Raw genomic sequence first — 19,882 nt, 5'->3', positions numbered from 1 at the left:
CTTTATTTCTTGTGGGATAATAAGATTTTGTGCAAAATGTGCTTATAGGGCTGATTGCCTGTAGGGATGCTGTGCTGGTGGCACATCAATACTTTGTTGCATATGTGAGATCAAAAGGATTTAAGGAGCTCTTTGAAGTAACCTGGTTCCCACTCCTGTACTAGTGGTTATGTTCTTCAGGTTCAAGGAGGAAACTGGAGTGAGCCTTTGCAAACACTGATATTACACCAGTAGTGATGGGAAGGTAGTCAGTCATTGTTTGTCTGTTCCTCTCATGTTAACTCACTCATGCATGTGGGCCATGTTTTTTTTGTAGTATTTCCACTGCTGTGGGACAGCAGCTTAGCAGGCAGAAGACAAGGTGAGCTGTGGTCTCATCATATCACAGCTTCTCCTTGAAGCAGAGGTGACTGTTTCAGTTTACAGGATTTTTCACTTCTTCAGTTTCAGCAAATCAGTAAACCAGCAGCAGAGGCATGTAAGCCACTGCAGCTGTCAAACAGCCAAGAACTTCATGAAATCGCAGATGGATAGGAATGTTCAGGGCTGTGTGGATGCAGGATTTCTCTTCACTTTTAAGCTTTGGGTATGAGACATTACAAGTGGGCTGGGAGATCATTTATTAAAAGTGAGCTAGAGTCATAAACACGGTCACTTGGTCAGTTCTGTTTGAGTTGAGGCTACAGCACCGACAAAGCATTCTGGGGGCAGTACAAGGGGCAAAGGAAAGGATGAGATGGAAATGAAAGCGATGCTAGTGAAGTCTGCAAGAGCTTCATTTTTATGTAGCAAGAGCTACATAAAAAAAGATGTTTTGAGAATACCCTCACAGATATTTTATTTCACTTTAACTACTATTAAGCCTTTACAGCAAAGTCATCACCTCCCTTTTTGTTCCAGATAACAGTTCTGTAAGTAAGAATGTGACTAGAAGGTTACGCAGTCTAGCTTCCTTCACACTGAAGGTATATATACATTGAAGGCAGTAAGCTGATACACCAGCTTCAGTCTGCTCTTTCTAAAATTCTCTTCTGTGATTACTGAATGAAAAAAAAAAAAAAAACAACAAAGCCAGGATGAAGTTTATCACTTACATTGCTTCAGAATATCCAAGGTCTGTTTCAGATGCCAGTAACAATAAACCATTTGAAGCAAAAAAAAAAAAAATAAATAAAAAAAAAATAAAAAAAAATTCAAACCCTATCTTTCAAGCAAAGTTAAAGCACTCACATTTCAACTAAATTAAGCTCCATCTTCTTTCACAGTCACTTAACCCAATTAATTTTCTGCAGTAGAAGCTGTATTCTCTTAGCAGATTGGTCAATAGGGAAACTATGAGCATACGTGGAGATTTTATTTTAGAAACTTTGATTGGGTTTAGACAAAGCTAAAATTATTCTTTTTATACTTTGATCAACAGAAGGAAAATAGACCATTTGCTGTCATGTTAGTAGTTTAGTATGATACTAAATCCCCTCTTTTTCTTTCCTCCATCAAGATTCCGGCTTTATCTTTTACTATGAAAAACTGAACATAACAGGAATGGTGCCTATCTAAAAAAACCAGTCGTTAATAACTACTTGCTCAACATCTTTCAAAAACTTTATACAGGTCAGGCAGGTTAGCAAGCTGCAAAATGTTGCCATCTTCTGCGAAGTGTTCGGGAGGCAAAAGATGAGTTCTAAAAGCTTTGTAAAGCACATGTTCCACAGTCCATTTCCATGGTTTTGAACCAGAGTCAGAATCTTCATTCTGAAATACAGAAGAAAAAGGACAAATAATTAAACTGAAGTTCTCTTTTACAAGAGGAGACCATTCCTTTAAAAATTTTATGTAAAACTGCAGCAACTGTAAAATTCTGCTAGTATTAGAGAAGCTCATGCTATACAGTCAAGTTCATTTTAAGGTCTGTAAAGTCATTGCAGAATGGGTGAGCTCAGCGCAATAATTAAGCAGATATTTAGACACAGTCATCTTTAATTTATACACATCCTTATTATTCTATAGAGATATACCATAAAAATGCATCCAAAACTCAGAGGCCAAGGATTCTTGTAATAATATTAGGTACACTGCAATGCCCCAAAGTTAAAAGGTTCTCTCAATATGGGTAATACCTCAGAAAATTTAAGCCACTTTGTTGCAGAATGTTGCCACACTGCTACTTGATTCACTTCACTGAAAGAGCTGGGATTAGAAGTCTACAGCTGAAAGAGCAGAAGTTTCCTATAGGTTGTTAATTGTTCATAGGGCTAGTTACAGTATTCTTGTACCTGAGAGTTTGTTGGGTTGGCATAATCTATTATATACTGCTTTCTGATGGAGTAGAACATGGAAAGTTCTTTGCTTAGGCTTTCAAAACACTCCTTTTCTTCATCCCAGTTTACCTGTTACAAGAAAAACAAGTCATTTTATAGAATCTGCGTAGCAGTCAGAGACTTGATAGAGAGTCTTAATATGTATTGGCCATGTTTGTGCTGATAAGGTAAAGGAATAGAACAAAAAAAGGGTAGGAGTGTAGGCTTTTAAATCAAAATACAGGCTTATTCAGTCAGGAGTTATTAATACAGAGGCAAAGCACAACTATTCAGTAACCATAGCAAAAGCATCTGGAAAATGTGACAGTACATTTACGCTGCACCAGAAACTGCAAAGGAAAGGGTGGAGCTGCTTAAATGTGAAGTTACCAAAGTAATTGTAAATTAATAAAATCATTGAGAGAATATACCTCTGTGGCCAATCGAAGGATAAACATGGGCAGTCCTTCCATTGGTGGAACGTAGTTGTCTATCAGAAGTGGTAACCCAATAAGATTTCCTTCCTGCCAGGCAACATTGATGCTTCATTAAAAAAAAATGTTCTTTTTTGCAGTAAATGCACCAAAACTATCATTTGATATAAGATTGATTCTTACCAAACTCAGTGAGCCTTAAGAGTATCTGAAGCTACAAGTTTTTAAAGCCTGATGCCAGGCAGACATTGCAGGAAGAGGTTAGTGGCACTTTAACTTCACAAGGCATGGATTCAACTCACTCGACTAAGGAAAACATGAATTCATCCTCTTCCTCTAGCTCTAGCAACTGACTACGCAGATCCCACTTCCCAGGAAAACATCCAAATGAAGTGCCTGGGCTGTATGAAGCTGTTCAATTTTGTATAAAGTAAGGGATGCATTAGGCCACACACAAAAAAAGAGAGACATTGAGAAACACGGTGATTCTGCAGCCCTGCCTTGCTCAGGAGCTGGTTAAGCTTCAACAGCTCTTAACAAACAGCTCACACCTGTTGGTTAAGAAATCTGCATTCTAGTTATGGAAGCAATGACTAAATTGTGAATTGCCCAGAGATGCTGTCGAGTCTCCCTCACTGGAGACATTCAAAAACTAACTGGATGCAATCCTGTGCAATGTGCTTAAGGATGACCCTGCTTGAGCAGGGAGGTTGAACCTCATCACTCACTGCGAATGGGTTCCAACCTTACCCATTCTGTGACTTGGTAACTAGTTAAATATAAACTTTGTGTAGCACCCTTCTTAAAGGCAGCATAAATCCTGAGCCTTTTTAATGAAAGGGGTAAGCCACCTAAATTTGTCCAGAGCTAGTTCTTAGTGATACTAAGTACTACAAACAAACTATTGCAGTTATCTGTTACCAAAATGTAGAATCAGGGAATCATTTAGATTGGAAAAGACCTTTAAGATCGAGTAGAACTGTAAGCCTAACGCTGCCAAGTCCACCATTCATTTACTGTCAGTAATAGCAGCAGTCACCTCATCAAATTCGAGAGAAAAATAATCCTTCAACATCTCAGTCTTCTGTTTCAGAAATTCCACAATGTACTCAGCAAGCCCTTCTTTTGGGCCATCTTCTTCTGTCCAGCCACTTTCAGGATCCTCTAAAGCAAGCATTGAAAGCTCATATAAAGGAGCTGGCTCCTAAAAATGGAGAAGGCAAAACTTTTCTTAACAAACAGCATGGTCTATTGGAAATCTGTAAGAAAGAAATTCTTTCTTCACATACTAACTAATTGCAATATGCCACATATGCCCTGCAGAACAAACAGTTCTGTTTATCATAACCAGTCTAAAAAGGTTTTAATTTCTTTCTGATAGTTCTGCAGGATAAGTACTGGCAATCAACACTATATTTCTGTAGATTGTGTATTCAAATTAATTATTTGTCCTAATGTAATGAGCAACAGCAAAACTTGGTGAATATCTACAAGTGGCACCAATAACAAGCACCCAGGATGATAATTTAACAGTAGAAGACACAAAAAATTAAGAGTATTCTACATTCTGTTCTTACCATAAAAGAAACAAAACAATACTCTTGTAGTGGACTATAACCAACTGGACCATGCAAATAAAACTATGCATTTGTCTGAAGGGACAGACTTAATGTAAATACATTTAAAAAAAACTTTGTTATGTAGGATGTAATGTAAAATTATACTTACAGATAACCTTAAGACTCCAAAGTTTGCAAAGTCGTAAATAAGTATCTGGTAGAAGAGTTCCTGGCTAAATTGAAGCACAAAAATTAGTTGTATGGATAGGATCACATATCTTCAAGTTACCATAATTAAGAAGGGAATATAAGAATCATCCCAGAAACATGAGATGTACATATCCAGTCATATTAATAAAGATCTTTAACTAAAAAGTTTAAAGATTCACATGCACTATCTAGATATTTACATTTAAATTTATTTCTTGGCTTCTGACATCATCAGTCACACTGGTGCAGAAATGTTACATGCTGAAGCATCCTGCCAATATCAATTTATTCCCTGATAACTTATATTTCAACTTCTTTGCTGCACTGCAAGAAATGCACAGGAGCTGGGAAATTGATAGACATGTCTATCTCAAGTATATTCTCTGATTTGTTACAAAATTTATGTAGCTGGCCCTGTAAGGCTGCACCTGCAAAATTAAAAACTTTGTGTTACAATCATGTCCTGCAGATACTCTTAACCCAACTGGATACAATGTTTTACAGGACTTTTCTGAAGCTTCTGCTTGCTCATCTTTATACAATGCGCTGATATGATTCTGAATCAGATCATGATGATGATCATAGATCATGGAGACAGATCATCATAAAGCAAGAAAAAGCCTTTCCCTTCCCACTGTCTGTGAGCAAACAATACAGTAGCTGGCATTTTAATTACACTGAATCCTCGCGACTTATCCCACGTGTGCCAGAATTGTTTCCACTGTTCCAAACGGAACGCTTAAATCTTTAGCCTCACGACTTTTCGGACAGGCAACAAGAGAGCCATGTTGTTTTTCTTGTCATTTCCTTCCTTCTTCTAATTAGCTTCGTAATTGGTACTTATTTCAGCTGCCAAAAAGTCTAACAGCTTCTTTACCTGAGTTTTGTTGTATTGAGAAGGTACAGTTTTGTCTGATACTGGGCCAGAGCCCACTGTGGACTGACACAGCCAACAAAGGAGTGATTACGTAGCATCTCCTGAAGTTCTGAAAAAAACAGAAGGGTGGGGAAAAACCAAAAGGATATAATTTCATATTTGTAAGCCTGCCCTCATTTATTCAGTTGAGTGGTGTCTTTTTAGCATTAAAGTCACAGATTATTGTTCAGCCACTACTATATCCCTGCTTCTTCTTATCCGCTTGTCTTACCAATTATTCATGTTTTGAAATATTAATAATGTCCATGCACACTCATACTATTAAAGCATCTATGAGAACAGTTATAAAACAGTTAAACTACAAATGCAAATTTAAAAAAAAAATATTAAAATCCCTGTGTTTGAATAGCCTTCCAAAATTAATTTCTAGCCACAGGAGATTAGTGAGGGAGAACAGACGTACTTCAAAGAAAACTGCAGATTTAAACCAGCTTTACAACACAATCTAGTACTGTCAGACTAAATTCTGAAACTGTGATAGAATAGGTCCATAATTTCCTTTTTCATATTTTTTTTATTTTTCTCTCACAAAGTAAGTTTTTTTAGTATTTATAAATGAGAAGGCTGGGAAAGCTATGAGAAGTCAGATTCCATTTAAGAGTTCATTTTAGGCATTCCACAAAGAAAATTCACTAGTTGCCATCCTTGGGAGCAGCTTCGTTACAGAAGTTCAGCACTGCAGTCACAGCATGTACAAAGCACTACACTACCCAAATTCCACTGGAAAAGGTAACATTGTGAGAAGGGATTTCTTTCTCTCCAAAGTCTCTTACAGGTAATTCTTACACATGTGAAGGCAAGACACAACTTCAGGGAGCTTCACAAGTTCTATTGTGTATTTTGAGACATTTTTGGGTATTTTGTGGCTCAGGGACAACTCTCTGATTTCAGTATTTAAACAATGACAGTCAGATATGGAATTACTGGCTCAGAATTACCAGTCTTCTGCAAAACATTTTCTGAAGCACAAGTAAAGTGTAAGAATATGCTTCTTAAAGTTCAAGACTTTTAGTAATTTATAAAAAAGTTATTACGATAACAATTTTTACCATAAAAGAGAATAATATTTTATCAGTTTCATCATTCCATGTAAGTGGGACAGATACAAATCAAAATGAAAAGCAAAAGCTTTTGTTAAAAGCTTGCTTAGCAGCACAGTGAAGTGACTGGGCCTCCTTTTAAATACCTTTTTCCTCAGCAGTTCAAACAATCGTATTGAGTTGGTGGAATAAAAATAATCTTGGGAAGCAAAAGTCTTGCTTACTTGCATGCCCCTGGTTACTTATTTCCTCCTGGAGAGTCAATACACTGGTCAAATTGATAATTCTTCTTCTAGGGGTGCAGGCAGCAGTCATCTCCTTTCTGGTGTCATCTTTCTCCGTTTCTATGTCTATGTCTTCCCGTGGTCTCTTTCTGTGATACCAAACCAAAAAGAATTAGGTCAATTCTCCTATCACTTAGGCAAAACACAGCAACAGATGGGATGCTCAATTCACATGCTGTACATTAACACAAGGAATGCAGGAAGTTTCCCAGGGATTTCCAGAACAACAGACAATTTTATTTTGCTTCCAAGGTATAATTTGTTAGGAAAAGTTAGTTAAGAATTTTTAGAGAATTTATGACACACTAATACCAATTACATCAGACAACTTTTTAAGCACCAAGCAAATTGGCCTCTAAAGGACATATCGAAAAAATGTTGATATTTCTAATGATTTTTTTTTCCCATGGTCATTTTTCTGTAATATTGGAGAGGGCAAAATCAAATTCCATCAGACGACTTTGGCCTCTCATAACAGCTCCTGCAGGAGCTGCAATTTTATCTTCACTAGGGTAATCTCTGCAAGATTCAGTGATGTAGTTTCTCATGTAGTAGGATGGGGGTCCTCCAAAGAGAGACAGACCAGTATGACCTCCCTGAACTAATTCTCATTATTTATACTTCTTCCTGCCTTCCAGCATGAATGGAAATCCCATTCCATTTACAAAATTTATCACAAGTTACGTAATTTACAGTTCGCAGATTAAGTTTCATTTCTCAATAAAATGTCATGAAGAGTTACTCTAGGAAATGTTTCCCTTCTGGAAAAGCAGAATTCCAAAGAGATCAGAACAATCTACAGTTTCAGGACCATGCTATGAAATAAATAAGTAGCATTGCACCACCACAGGAAAGATGAGACTTACCGAGAAGGCACTGACTCAGGAGACAAGTGCCCACTCTCACTCAGCCCTCCAGGCTTCCCTACGTCCTCCTGAACATCAGCCATTTCAACCACATCACTGACTTCTTCCATTTCAGCATCCTGTGGTCTGCTTGCAGCCTTCAGAGGTCCTGCATTAACCTCTGCTGTCACTTCAGTAGGGCCTGTATTTGGAGGGTTGTTCACTGGCTGAAGAAAAGCATCCAATTTCTGCTCTCGGGAATCAGTGCGGACCATCTGATGCGCGTAAACTTTATCACCGGTTCCTTTGGTAACCACAGAAGAGTTGGCTGCTGACTTTACAACCTCACTGGAAGAACAGTCAGGCCCTGGAAGCAATGTCTTCATTCAGACAGATGTGAGGAAGTGAAGAGATTGAACAGTAAGAAAAAAAAAGCAAAACAAAACCAGAAAGATCAGCCACACTTCTCACAGTATCCTACTGCTCAGAGGAAAGTCTGAAACCCCCCAAACACAGTGTCAACTGCTTAAACAGGCCATCAGCTTTGCATCTGCTATCCACATAGAGTGAATGTCATCATCTTAGCAGCTAAAAGCATTAGTTAACATTCCTTTGTCTCAAAGGAAAAAAAAATTATCGTAATTCCTATGCTATGTTCTACATAAAGAGAGATTAGAAAATCTTCCTGATTTTTTTCTGGTCAGATTAAAAGTGTTGTCAAATACACAGAACAGTTTCCTCAGTCACATCTTCACATAAACCAGGCCAGAATACAAAATCAATTTACTACATTTGGAAGGCCAACATACTTGTAAAAACAAGAAGACTGGTCAGGTACTTGACACAAAAGTATTTAAAATGTTTTCATAGTTTTTTTTCTCTCTTTTGCTGCATTGTTAACATTGGTATACTAACGCAATTTCTTCCCTGAAACAGAGAGCAAAGATCTCAAGGTACCAGTAGAACCACTGGTGATTACCAATCCCTGCATAGACTGTACTGTTGAACAGAGTAAATGTATCCCTGATGGTTAAAATAGTGCAGAGCTGCAGTCACTTCATACATGTTCTCACCTGAGTGAAGTACATCCTTGAAGAATTAGAGCCCAATAACTTGCTCTCCACATGTTGTTGCACACGCTCTAGAATACTGTCTTCATGAAGAAAATGGACTTCGTGTTTTGTAGGGTGCACGTTCACATCTATGTTTTGTGGGGCTATTTCCAGACTGAAAAACATTTTAAAAGAAGTTAACCTAAAATATCCCATGGATGGCAGAGAGAGCAAAAATTGGTTCAGTACAAAATTTCTCCAGCTTGAGGGCATTACTCTGTGCAAAGAAGTCAAAAAGATGCTGAAACCTGCTAAAGTTACGTTACAGTCATATTTGTTTAGTACATTAAAAATAATTAATCTGAAGGAGTCTATTCTAAACTCACCAAAATCAGTTTACATAGGTAAGCTTAAACTAATCTCTCTATTTTACAACTACAAACCCCCATTTTTAGAAATATCTTTTACGTGCAGTGTATCATGAATTAATATGAAAGGACTTCAGCTGAATTACAGACATTCACTATTTCTAAAATAAGGTCTGTCTTCTTAAGATTTAATGTGATTTAATTATCTCCTGTCTGGCAATTAATTACCTCAGTGCAGTGCTTAACACTATTATCAGGAACAGAAGTGTCCTTCTAAACCTACTCACCCTAGCTATATCTTACGAGATAGCATTAACAGGCTACTTCTTCCTATTACTTTACCTTAAGTATAGGAATGGGTGGGTACTTTTTGGCAAATAAGCAGCGTACACAGTTTCTATGGCTTTCCGCAAAGCAGCTGACTCTACCAACCGATCTGAAACACAGAACAAAAGGCTATTTCCGAAGAGCCCGACTGAAATACACTGCACAGCACCCAACTACTCCTTCAGACCAACACCTTCACGCTTGGTATCTTTAAAGGGTATCTATTATACCCATTTTCCCCCCTGAGGCCTATTTATTCTTCATATAAAACCAGGAAGAGACAGTATTATCTTAGTGTGTTTTATAAGTATTTTTTCCCACAAATACCAAATAAACCAAACTACCTTTTCATTACTTCAATACAGTCAAGGTTTGTTGCACCTCATGTCAGTGTTCTTACTGAATGGAGAGATCACTCTGTGTAAGTTGGCAGGACACAATCATAACCTCGATACTCCAAAGCTTAAGTTTCTTTAGGCCCAGTTTTAGCTGCTTTTATTATTTACAGCGCAAAGCATGATGCACATTGCAAATCTGAAAACACTTTAGGATCTACAATTAATGGAGATACTTATTCTTCAAAATGTGTTTAAGAAGGCTTATAAATTTGTAGGTCTGCAGAAGGTTTTGTCCTTCTGATTATTATGTAAGCAACATACGGCTGTACAAAATGGTGCCTTTTTTTTTTTTTCAAACTTACGGTTTATGAAGAGTAAAAATATACATTTCTTCACAGAGTAGTTTGCATTCGTGATGTAACCTTTCATTTTAAAGGCCAGATTTGCATCTTCACAGCCCACTTCTATCAGTTCCCTATTAAGTTTGATAGAAACAAACAAAAAATTAATTCTTCTGTTGATGGAAATTTCAAACAGTACTCACAAGTAGCGATATACTGTACTATACTTTATTTATATCACAGTAATGAAAACATTAAAATTATTTGAGAATTCAAGCATTCATTGCTAGGCCACAATGATTATTTAGCCTGAACTGAATTGCTTTTGTTTCCTAAGTAAGTGTAAACTAGTAATGTTGTATGACTGGAGTCTGTAAAATACTAACATTAATACCACATCACAGTATTCATAATGTTATAACGTATTGATAATTCTAATATGCATTTCTCTGTGTAAGTCACTGACAGTGATAGGACACTTCAAAATTGTCAGCAGCCAGGGAAGAACACATTTTTTCTTGGACTTCTCTGCCTGCTTTTGTAATCTAATATTTCTTGATGGGCTGTTGGGAAGTCATTAAATGTGAAAACTTTTCTCTTGCTCATGCATACAGATCCTAATATTAACTATTTTCATAACAGTTTTAATAATTTTCATGATTCATTAGTTAAGGAAAATCCACTTTGGTAGTTTGTGAGCATAGCTCTCTAACAAGGCATTATGTCAATTTCTAAATTTAACACAGAAAAGACTATTTCCACTTCAACCTCAATATATACTGAGCACCATTTTTATAATTGATTTTTATCAATGTTCATTTTTAGAGTAAAAATAACACCATTTTCAACTGGGTAACATAGAATTTTTGCTTGAAAACAAATGACCAAAGCATTTAAGTTGAAATGGACTGTGCTGAACCGTACAAAGGAAAAACTGTATCAAAAGAGCATCCGTAGTAGACAAAAACAAATGCTTAACAAAGAATAAAAACAACACCACAAGCTTTAATACTAAGCAGCCTCTCTAGTTTGTTGTGCTTCCTAAAGGTGCTTCCATTAAAAGTTACATTCATTATATCTGAAGTGACTTCAGTAACAGAATCAAAGTGACACCCAAGTATTTGTGGGACAAATCCATTCCATGAACTCTTCACAGCTGAATGTGAGAAAGTTTTTCCTAAAGTGGCAGATATGTCTTCAAAAGATGATTGGTTTTATTTGTTTTTAACTTTTCTGTCTGATTTACACAGCCTTAGCTAATGCAGCTTTTGTCAAAATAAGAAACCATAAAATTTCAGAAAAACTACTGTGAGTAGCTTTAAAATTTATTGGATAGCAGACTGGTAAGAAGCAATAAGATTTTCACAGCATAGCAAGAGCCTAGGAACTTGTAGAGAACACAGGTTCAGCTTGCTGTTTTCGCACGAGCATGCAGGTAGTTACAAGGAGATGGTTCCCTCTCAGTGCATTAAAGGAACAACTTTGTGACTTCCCTCTTCCCTTCAGTACAGAAGGAAAAGCTATACGTTCTTGAAGAGAGAGGAGAGCTCTCTTATTGCAGCACTCTCTCTTCCCTGCAATTCACCTCGAAGGAAACAAGAAAAGTTAGCACAACCTACGGTCTTTAAAGAGAAAGGGAGGATGATTCACTAGAAAACTTCATGTCAAAAGTAAACTTGACATCAACGTACCTGCTAACAGCATTTCCAAAGATGGATCTAATGTTGTCCACTGTTGAGGCATTTGATAGGGTTCTAACATCTGACATGGTATCACCTTGCTGAAGAGAATAAATGAATACCAATCAATTCATATTTCTGGATGAAGTTTTAGAAATACTTAAATCTAAACAATAGCATTTCTAAAACAAAGGCATGGAACATATCATAATAATGTTTTCATATTTTTATTTACTTATTTATGCTCAAAAAAGCAATAGATGGTAAATGGCACAGCTTTACAAAATTTGCTAGAGCACATCAGATCCATTCAGGCTAGTAAATCCATCTTGGAAAATGAGGAGTTCAGTAAATAATTATCAAGAATGCCACAGAACATCTACCCCATCCTCTTTCATACAGTAATTTGTAATCAGACTCTCAAGAGCAGCTGAAACAGTTCATAAAGCTAAATCAAAACATAATGCTGACCACATGGAAAATTTCCAACTCCTGACAAACTTTTCTTGTTTACTTCTAACTGATGTGCTTTCTATCCAAACTGCATCAATGTACAGTTCAACATTTTAGTACCTGGGAAAGCTCTGTGTGCTATTCCTATTGCAAACGATGCAGTGCAAATTTTCATATATACATATTATGTATATATACACAGATACACACTGAAGTTAGAAAGATTTTATCCACACACCTTTTTAACTGAAAAGCTGATGCCTGAGTTATGAATGGCATACCTGAAAAACAGGTAAACATAAGTCTGCAGTATGTGAGAGAAAAGATTATTTGCCCTGATTGCTGAAAAGCAGCTAGTAATGGGCACAAGCAACTTCACTTCCTCTTAGACAGTAACATGATTTGAGCCAAACTGAGCTTTTGTAGACTAAACTATTATAAAAATTAACTGTCTTCTATTTATAGCTCACCACATGAAATTCAAGGATCACATTAGCTTATTTCTCAAAATAAAGGATCAACCTCTGTAGGCCTGGTTAGTTCAATTTGACTTCATAGGTTTAACTAAATAAAACCAGCAAAATGTCCTCAATATAACTGACTCAAGTCTCAACTACTATGGAGAAGGATCTCAGTAATGGCCAGCTCGCCCTTCTAACTTCCCCTACCCAGATGGTTCAGTTGCCTGTGGTCCCAGGGCTGAGTTCTGATACACTGCAGCTGCGTAACCTTGGCTCAAACTTCTAGGGAGTCACTGCATTTTGAGAAACAAACACACCATAGAACCTTGCAACATGAGAAATGTAAAAATGCAGACAGAGAATAGATTGCTGTGACCAGGAATTCAAAAATTCAAGAGAAAAAAAAATTAAATAACAGAAACATTCCAATGAGAAAAACAAAATACCAATGAGCTGGAAGCTTGTAACTCAGCAAGACTTTAGATCATGCTGTTCCACAGAGCAGCAGGACCCCACCCTCCACCTCCTGACTGAAGTCTGCCTGACAAGTAAAGATTCTTAAATAGCTCATTTGGGAAACAGGCTAACCCCTTGGTGTAGTCTTGCTACTGTTTGCTACCTTTTGTGTTTTCTGAAAGTGTGAAGCAGTTCTTTTGTTTAGACTGTGTAGATACTGCTTGCAAAGCCTCTACACACAGCAAAAGATGCAACCAAGGGGCCAAGGAAAGAAACATCCAGTAGCTAAAGAGATATTACTCCTTTTTGTGGATGTGAAATTGCCATTCAGGTTTTTTTAATTCTGCCAATCTGTGCAGTTTTTACATGGATTCTATTCAACCCACGTGCATTTAGAGTTCAAGTCTATCACCATTTCTTTGATGGAATTCTTATGAATAATTAATAGTCCCAGATAGAATACACTGTTTCTCCTCAGGATTTTTCACACCAAATTGGAGGGACTTTTATCTGACACTGCACAATAACAAATAGTTTAAAAAAAAAGCCTAACAACAAAACTAGCAACAACAACAACAAAAAATTACACCAAAACCACACATGCCAGTCCCTCTGAGAAACTCCATACTTCTGCCATAGCAGTATACCAAATTGGAGCTTCCTATTTTAGTTTACCTGCTAACAACTTCTAGTATTTTTGCATATTCTTCATTTGGATTTTTTAAAGCTTTTCTCCTTGTATTTACGTTGTAAAAGAGATCTTCAACCTACAGAGGGAAAGATCACAATTACAAATAATTTTAAAAATCTTCTCTTACTATATAGTTAATCTAAATCCATTTTATTATTTTTGTTATATATAAATTTTCTGAGAATACTTTATTTTATGAAGGATCAACATTCAATTTATTCCTTACCTCCTAGATTCACCTAACAAAATGCTAATCGAGTGAAACACATGCTTTCAAGTATTTTGGTACATCAGTATTTTCACCAATAACAACTCCACAGCTCCCTTTTCAGTGAAAGTTATATACCTTCTACCAAAGATGACAACAGATTCCCTGATTACACTGTGTTTTAATGAAATGCTAAAACAGTTGCTGCACTCAAGGCTGTTAATGTAATTAGAACAGGAACTTAAACTGTACATTTTTACTGTTTATTTAAACAACATGCAAATTATCTTTCTGCTATATCAAGAAAGGAAGAAATTTGAAGTCCAGCTTCTTTTTAAGACACATTAACCTAAGCATTAATATGTGAACCTTGCTGGGTGTATGCTCCATCAGCAGAGACACATCTGCAGACTTCTAGGCCAGACTTCCCCTTCCCACCCTATGCTGTGCAAAATGCACATTCCTTCCCAATCCAAGCTCCTTATTCTTCATAATCCTAATGCCAATCCTAATCCCAACTCATATTCAAGTCTCGCTATGATATATGAACGATATGATTGGAAAACAGTGGTTTTGCAGTTTCCTGCACCAGCCCTCATCTCACTCTGGTTCATACAGTGCATACAGTGCAGACCACTCTCCATATTCCCATCTTTTTGTAAACCTTAACTGTCCATTGACGTTTTCAGCAGTCCAGATGGACTATGAAATACTTCTGATAGTAAATGACTATGCTGTCCTCAGAAGGAAGTAATGAAAAACGAAAAAAAAGAATACGATCTTCTGAAATTTACCTTGGCGAAGAAAACAAGACCAAAACCCCAACAACAACAAAACAACATATTTTACAAGGTGATACTGTCACATATCTTACAATAAAATTGGTGCAAGCCCAATAACCAGGGAACAGAAAAGAGACGAGAAAAGAGACAGGCAGAAAAGCCTACTGTGATCTGAGTTCCTTGGTTTCCAGCACAGGGTTTCGGAGGGGCTTTAATTTTTCCATCACTGTAAGTAGCTCTAGGCAGAAAATAAAAAGTTGTCAAACACCTAGATTTAGAGGAGGGCAGACACAGACAGAAGATGACAATGGAAGAAGACAAAAGAAATCCCATTATCATCACACTCCTCCTAGCAATGAATTCGGGCCACTGTGAATTAATCCCTCCCCTCCACGTTTCTGCTAGAGAAAAACTGTTTTCGTTGATTTTAAGAGCCATAGGGGCAGTGGGGGAGTAGGAATAATAGAAGTGGAAAAGGGGCAGATAATGGCAGTGTTTTGAAATTGTATTATTGAGACTTTTCCTGTAAAGGCAGGATTATTACATTTTATCTCTCTTTAGAAAACTAGACATGGCCTAATAACAATTCTTCCACTAGACTTTACACTTCGGTTATACTAACAAGAAATTCTTGACTTTACTGTAAGATCTGTTCCATCCATAGGACTTTGAGCCTAAGAGATTCTGACCCATGTAGGTCTTTCAGCAAGTTATACAGATGCAAAGTTTCATACAAATTGTGAAATTTTATCCTGAAATGGAGGTAAAGACAAGTGTTTATCCTACATTAGCCGCTGAAATATTTAATTGAAATCTTTAAGATTCCCTGCCCACCACCCCCAACTTTTAAAATACATTGTTTAGCTAAAGCTTACGCTTACAATTTGAAATCAAAGTCACTCAAACTACATTTTCTCACATTCTAGGTCTTTTTTTTGTAACTACTCTTACCCTACCCTCCTCCTTAATAAGAGCACTGAAAAGAGATACATATGTTCCTTATTCCACACAGCAGAAGTCACATGGATCATAGGTGGCACACCTGAATGCACACTTTGCATCAGCTGTTTTAGTTGTTACTGTAACATGGGCAACATGACTGATGCTCGCCAATGCCTAGGGAAAGAGAAAAAGCATCTTTGTAAACCTTGCTCTGGAGAACGCTGATGTGTGTACACACTTCAAACAGCGTGGCTAAATTTTGATATGCCACTTGCAAGTAATTAATAAAAACCCTTAGAAGAAAATTGCAGGTAAAGCTTTAACAAACTTTAATATCTGTAATGCTGACTTTTATCTGGGGACCTTCTTCTGGCCTTTCTTACATTTCATTACCTCTTAAAGTGCAAGTGGTTAACTATATAACTAAAAGAAATTTGCAAATATATTACATTTGGGCTCTTTTCTTTCTTGTTAACAAAAAACAGCTGGAAGGTTTTAGCTCTTATTTCTTCATCTTGACCCAAGTTCTTATCTTGACCATAGGTAATACTAGAGAGTCAGGTAACAATGTTTGTCCTGGAAAACTCAGTGGACAAGTCTGCACAGATGAAACCAGCCTCAGGACCAAATTCCACTGGATGTGGAAAGGATTATGCTGCAAGTGTGTGAGGAGAGGACTTAAGCAGCCCACCCTCTGGAGCATGCAAGGATCTACACATATGAGCACAGGCGACATAGGTATATATCTTGTTCATCTGGCACAGAAAGCTAAACACATCCAGTCATGTGGTTTTAGAACAAATGTCTGACATCAGATATACACCTTCCACTCAGGTCTTTCATTGTCTTTTACCTATAGGTTCCTGAAGCAGCATTTGAGAAAACAAGCCTTGTTTTACTTCAAAAAAAAAAAAACAAACTTATTCCAGAAAGCAAGAAGAATACATACCTCTCCCTAGGCATCCATCTAATATTGAAAGACACATAAAATATATTTTGAACTACATTCACATGGCAGACTCTCAAAAAACAGAAGCTTCTGTAAAGAGTACTGGGAATGAGATAGTATGTACACCCCACTACAGCAGGATAGCAACAATGAACAGTTTCAAAACTTTGATGTAGAGCTTACCTCGCCCCTAAAACCGTATGTAGAAATACTAGCCAAATCTTCAAATTTTTGCAGTTTACTCGTAGTAAATCTCTCACACACAATGTCCAGATCTTCTTTCTGTGTGAAAAGGACAAGCAATAGTCACTTTGTTTTTCAGGATCAAAAACATTTATAACTTGAAATAATTTTTAAAAGGTCATATTAAACACCAGCATACAGCTGGTCAAGTTTATTTACTTACTCTGATACCACAGCCGTTATCTTGGACCTGGATGAGCTTCAAACCACCTTCTTTAACTATTACCTGGATACTTGTAGATTTAGCATCCAAACTGCAGAAACCAAGAAAGCATTCTAAAGAATGAAGGACTACATGATGATTTAAAATTTATTTTTTCTCACACGAGTGATAATTTGTTTCTAGTCATCACTCATACTGGAATTTATTTTATTACACACGAATCTTTACAGTCTCCTTCCTTTTTAACTACAGTGATACATAATTCTAAATCACCATCCACAATACTTATAAAAAACTTTCAGAAATTTAAAAACTAAGGAGGTACCTAGTCCAAGTAGGTCTGCTCTCCCCACTATTGAAACCTACTGCAGAGTTTGTTGCTTGTTTTCACGCAGCTGATGCAGCTCACTACACCAGACTGAGTTCTGTTTAACATCTTTATTTATGATATGGACTAGGGGATTACGTGTACCCTTAGTCAGTTTGTAGATGACACCACCCCTGGAGGTATTCAAAAGACGTGTAGATGTGCTGCTTAGAGACACGGTTTAGGGGTGGACTGGGCAGTCTTACAGTGATCTTAGAGGTCTTTTCCAACCTAAGTGATCCTGTGAATTACTAACTTGGCACTGAAAGCGAACGGTTCCTAAGTTTCCCAAACAAGAACAAAGCACATCGAACACGAATGCGGACAGGAAGGCAGCTTCCCGGACAGAGCTGCCCCGCCGTGCGCTCGGTACGAGCACAGCTCACACGGGCACTGCCCCTCCTCTGCCCCCGAGCCCACGCCCGCACCCCGCTACACGCCGCCACGCACGGCCGGCCCGCACCAGGCAGGGCCGCGCCCCGCCCCGCGCGTTATTACCAGTTCTCGATCATCTCCTTGATGGCGTTAGCCGGCCTCTGGATGACCTCGCCAGCCGCGATGCGGTTCACCACGGCCTCATCCAGCCGCCGGATGACGCCGGCCATGGGTGCGGGAGACGCCGCGGAGAACGGCGCGGGCACGCGCCGGGGGGCGGGCGGGGTGCCGCGGGGGCGCGCGGGGCGGGAGGGAGCGCGCCCCCTGCCGGCGGGAGGGCGCGCAATGAAACCTGTTGCCCTCGTAGTGATCCTGACCAGGAGAGTTGCACACCAAGGAGTCAGCGGACCACATGTGAATGCACCCCTAGCGTGGCTTTGGGCCCCTGCTGTGCTACACAAACCCCTTATTTGCAGGAGAACCTCAGCTCAATGCAACAGAGCAGGCTGCCAGCAGCTTCCCCTCCATATCAGCAATTACACCACCTGCGTGGCCTTGTCCTTATCTAGAAATGTGCAAAGGAGGTGTCATGTGAACATCCTTTCTGTCTGAAAGTAGAAATGATAAATGGAATTTCTTTTTTTTTTTTTTTTCCAAGAAAACCCTATAACAGCTCAAATGACCAAAATGAGACAACCCGTCCCACAGAAAGGGTCTGCATGGTGCAGTGCACTTGCAGTGGAGGCCCATTCAAGGCTTCACAACTCAAGGCTACCAACTATCAAAAGGGATGTAAGATTACCTGTACTACTGCATATTTCTTATTTTTCCACCTCCAGTAAGAGATGGTACAGGAATGGCATCAGTCCAGCACCTCCTGCTGCAAAACCACTCTAAACTGCATTTCCCTAAGCACAGTAAAGCACCACTTCTCTTAGGCAAGCTGCAAATGGAGATTCAGAGAAGCAGAAGCTTCTCCAAGAGGGCAGCGGCACTGCAGTGTCTTGTCAGGGTGATGTAGCTGGCGCATTTCAGTGTAAAGCACCAGAGTACATTCATATTGTTTATGTATTGCTTGTTGGTGCAGTGCCAAGAAATGGACATTATTCCAGTTGAAGATGTTCTACTATTGGCATTTCTTAATGTAGTGTAATGTCACTTCAGTGACTTCTCATCCCCTTCATAAACACCTGCCTTCATGTTTGGAATCATACATTACTTGTAAAATGTTGAAAGCAGCTTTCACTTTGCAGAAAGAAAATAAAAAAACCAACATCCTGAGAGGTATACCCTCACAAGTTCACTTTAAATGGGCTCCCAGCAAATGGCACGAAGAAGATAGAGGCCTCGAGAGAAATGTGTAAAGCATGAAGCAAAACCACTTCTTGTGAGTGTTAATAACTATGTGGAGCATGGACTGTATCTTGCTAGAAGGTGCTTTGCCTTGCAAGAACATCTTGTCCTCAGCCATCCAGGGTGGCTGCTATAAAGCGTCACTCTGTCCATATGTGCAGGTGCCTGTAGTGCCCCCAGGTGTGAAATATCTCCACAAAAGCCCCTTTTGAGGTTGACTTCAGGCTCCCCACTTGTTGACCTTGGCGAAACCTATCTGGGCAGAGGCCAGCAGTCCTGCCCCACCACATCCCTGACTGTGGCTTCCCAAACCTCCAGGCTGCAGTGACAGCTACCTTGGCCGTGATGCACTTTAGCTTTGATTTGCCAAAAAAGATTTGGATCTTGATACAAGCCCGGCTGTGAGCATGAGTGGGGCAGATTGCAAAAGGTTAATAGGCACAAAGAGAGGGTGACCTACTGTACACTAACCTAGATAGTGTCCTGACCTGGGAAGCACCAGGAGCATGGGGAGCACTGAACTTCAGGTCTGAGGAATCCAGCCCTAGTCCAGGATTTGAACTTAGGGGAAGAATCTGGTTTTGATGGCTTTGGATAGTCTGCCACTAGCTTCAACCAGAGCATCTGGAAACAGGGGTAGGAAAGCAGAAGGCATCTGCTGGATCTCAGCACTCCATCTGGGACAGAAGATACTTACTCAAACTCTCCCTTGTCCATGCTGTTGCTGA

The 19,882-nt window shown here is 38.6% G+C and overlaps 1 protein-coding gene across 3 annotated transcripts; it reads right to left on the bottom strand.

The window, feature by feature from the left end:
• Nucleotides 1-1,336: 1,336 nt before the first annotated feature.
• MLH1 (mutL homolog 1) lies at nt 1,337-18,076 on the bottom strand. 3 transcript variants are annotated; one of them, XM_027891822.1, is made up of 19 exons: nt 17,925-18,076; nt 17,060-17,150; nt 16,837-16,935; nt 15,805-15,878; nt 14,928-15,000; nt 13,757-13,848; nt 12,403-12,445; nt 11,724-11,812; nt 10,054-10,166; nt 9,369-9,462; nt 8,680-8,833; nt 7,628-7,986; nt 6,702-6,850; nt 5,378-5,486; nt 4,460-4,523; nt 3,771-3,935; nt 2,729-2,821; nt 2,274-2,387; nt 1,337-1,752 (listed from the first exon to the last, which is right to left on the bottom strand). In XM_027891822.1, exons 1-19 carry the CDS (start codon nt 18,029-18,031, stop codon nt 1,585-1,587), a joined length of 2,250 nt encoding a protein of 749 aa, XP_027747623.1. In that variant the 5' UTR covers nt 18,032-18,076; the 3' UTR covers nt 1,337-1,584. The 3 variants fall into 3 exon arrangements, with proteins under 3 accessions (XP_027747623.1, XP_027747633.1, XP_027747641.1); XM_027891832.1 differs by lacking the exons at nt 12,403-12,445; nt 14,928-15,000; nt 15,805-15,878; ... (1 more) ...; nt 17,060-17,150; nt 17,925-18,076; XM_027891840.1 differs by lacking the exons at nt 9,369-9,462; nt 12,403-12,445; nt 13,757-13,848; ... (3 more) ...; nt 17,060-17,150; nt 17,925-18,076.
• Between the last annotated feature and the right edge of the window lie 1,806 nt (nt 18,077-19,882).

This window comes from Empidonax traillii, unplaced genomic scaffold, assembly GCF_003031625.1.
Source record: "Empidonax traillii isolate 1590-97213 ecotype Southwest subspecies unplaced genomic scaffold, ASM303162v1 scaffold14:size4059594, whole genome shotgun sequence".
Lineage (NCBI taxonomy): Eukaryota > Metazoa > Chordata > Aves > Passeriformes > Tyrannidae > Empidonax > Empidonax traillii.
This window is presented reverse-complemented; position numbering and strand designations above follow the sequence as displayed.

Bases quoted from the DNA above. Each gene is read 5' to 3' on its own strand.
- MLH1 (XM_027891822.1), bottom strand. From the start codon at position 18,031: ATGGCCGGCGTCATCCGGCGGCTGGATGAGGCCGTGGTGAACCGCATC. The intron at 9,463-10,053 runs GTAAGTTTGAAA...TCTGTGTTTCAG, and splicing joins ATTTTTACTCTTCATAAACC to ATCGGTTGGTAGAGTCAGCT. The intron at 6,851-7,627 runs GTAAGTCTCATC...TTGGTATCACAG, and splicing joins CCTGAGTCAGTGCCTTCTCG to AAAGAGACCACGGGAAGACA.